At 37.3% G+C, this 1,071-nt stretch overlaps 1 protein-coding gene across 1 annotated transcript in view; it reads right to left on the reverse strand.

The window, feature by feature from the left end:
- The window catches only part of LOC123978262, a 3,496-nt gene continuing 2,425 nt past the window's right edge, over nucleotides 1-1,071 (reverse strand). Inside the window, exons 3-4 of the mRNA XM_046061431.1 lie at nucleotides 458-787; nucleotides 1-315 (exon numbers count right to left, since the gene is read on the reverse strand). Of these exons, the coding sequence (XP_045917387.1) occupies nucleotides 2-315; nucleotides 458-787 (644 nt within the window). The 3' untranslated portion in view covers nucleotide 1. The remainder of the gene's footprint in view (nucleotides 316-457; nucleotides 788-1,071) is intronic.

The following is a 1,071-nucleotide window of genomic DNA, read 5'->3' on the forward strand; positions in this document are numbered from 1 at the left end:
GTCATCTTGAACAGCTCAGCATATTCTCACCTGTTTTCTCACCTGAGGACTGAGGGCTGAAGGTGAACAGCTGCACTTTTCCAGAGTAACCATCTGTCACTTCACACTTCAAGTTAGACTTTGATTTGTAACTAAAATGAGAATCCAGGAAAGACACAGCGGCGTAGCAGACAGACTGTGATGTCTTCATGTCTTTGTTATCTTTGTCCACATCTTTACCCTCATACAGCCACTTCACTGTGTGACTACAGGACTGTTCATATTTCAACACAGAGCACCACAATGTCACCTTATCAGCGACCTTACGTTCAGTCACTGGTGAAGATGGAGATATTGTGAGAGAAAGACAACAAGAGTAAAGTTAACTTCATCACTGTGATCATAATTATTGTAATGTTTCAGTATATTGTTCTAACAAGACAGTTTGAGCTGAAAACATTATGATGGAAATACTCACTGATAATAACAGACAGATGAACCTGAGAGTCTGAAATTTGTTTTCCTGATATGAACTGCTGACAGTCATAACGACCAACATCCTCGACTGTGACCTTCTTTATAACCAGAGAACAGTTCTCTGTAACACTCAGTCTGTCTGATTTAGATTTGGCGTTTTCAATAATCTGCCCAAGTTTAGCCAGCCGTACTGTTGTTGTGTTTCCTGAATCAATGAAGATCCATCTAGTATATTCACATTCTTGCTGACCGTCTATCACATTTTCACAAGGCAAAGTGACTTCATCTCCAACTCTGACAGTGAAGGAGAGGGGAAGTTTTTCAGCTGCTGCTGTTGTTGAGAAAATGATGAAAAATAAAGTGAAATGAGAAAATGTCTGTTATGTTCATAGTTAGTGACGATTATTTCTTTATCCTTAGTTTCCAAGAGTTCACTAAACTCACCACATTAGAAACAACAGATTTGTTTTTCTTAGTTAAATCAAACGTAGCTAATAAAGAATCTTTAATAATATTGATCAAGTTATTTTTTACAATGTGCCTTCCATTTATATATGTGATATATGTATTCTTACCTGTAAACTGAAGCACCGCTGGAAGAAATAAAGAAATCCA

The sequence above is a fragment of the Micropterus dolomieu genome, linkage group LG10 (assembly GCF_021292245.1).
Source record: "Micropterus dolomieu isolate WLL.071019.BEF.003 ecotype Adirondacks linkage group LG10, ASM2129224v1, whole genome shotgun sequence".
In the NCBI taxonomy this organism is placed as follows: domain Eukaryota; kingdom Metazoa; phylum Chordata; class Actinopteri; order Centrarchiformes; family Centrarchidae; genus Micropterus; species Micropterus dolomieu.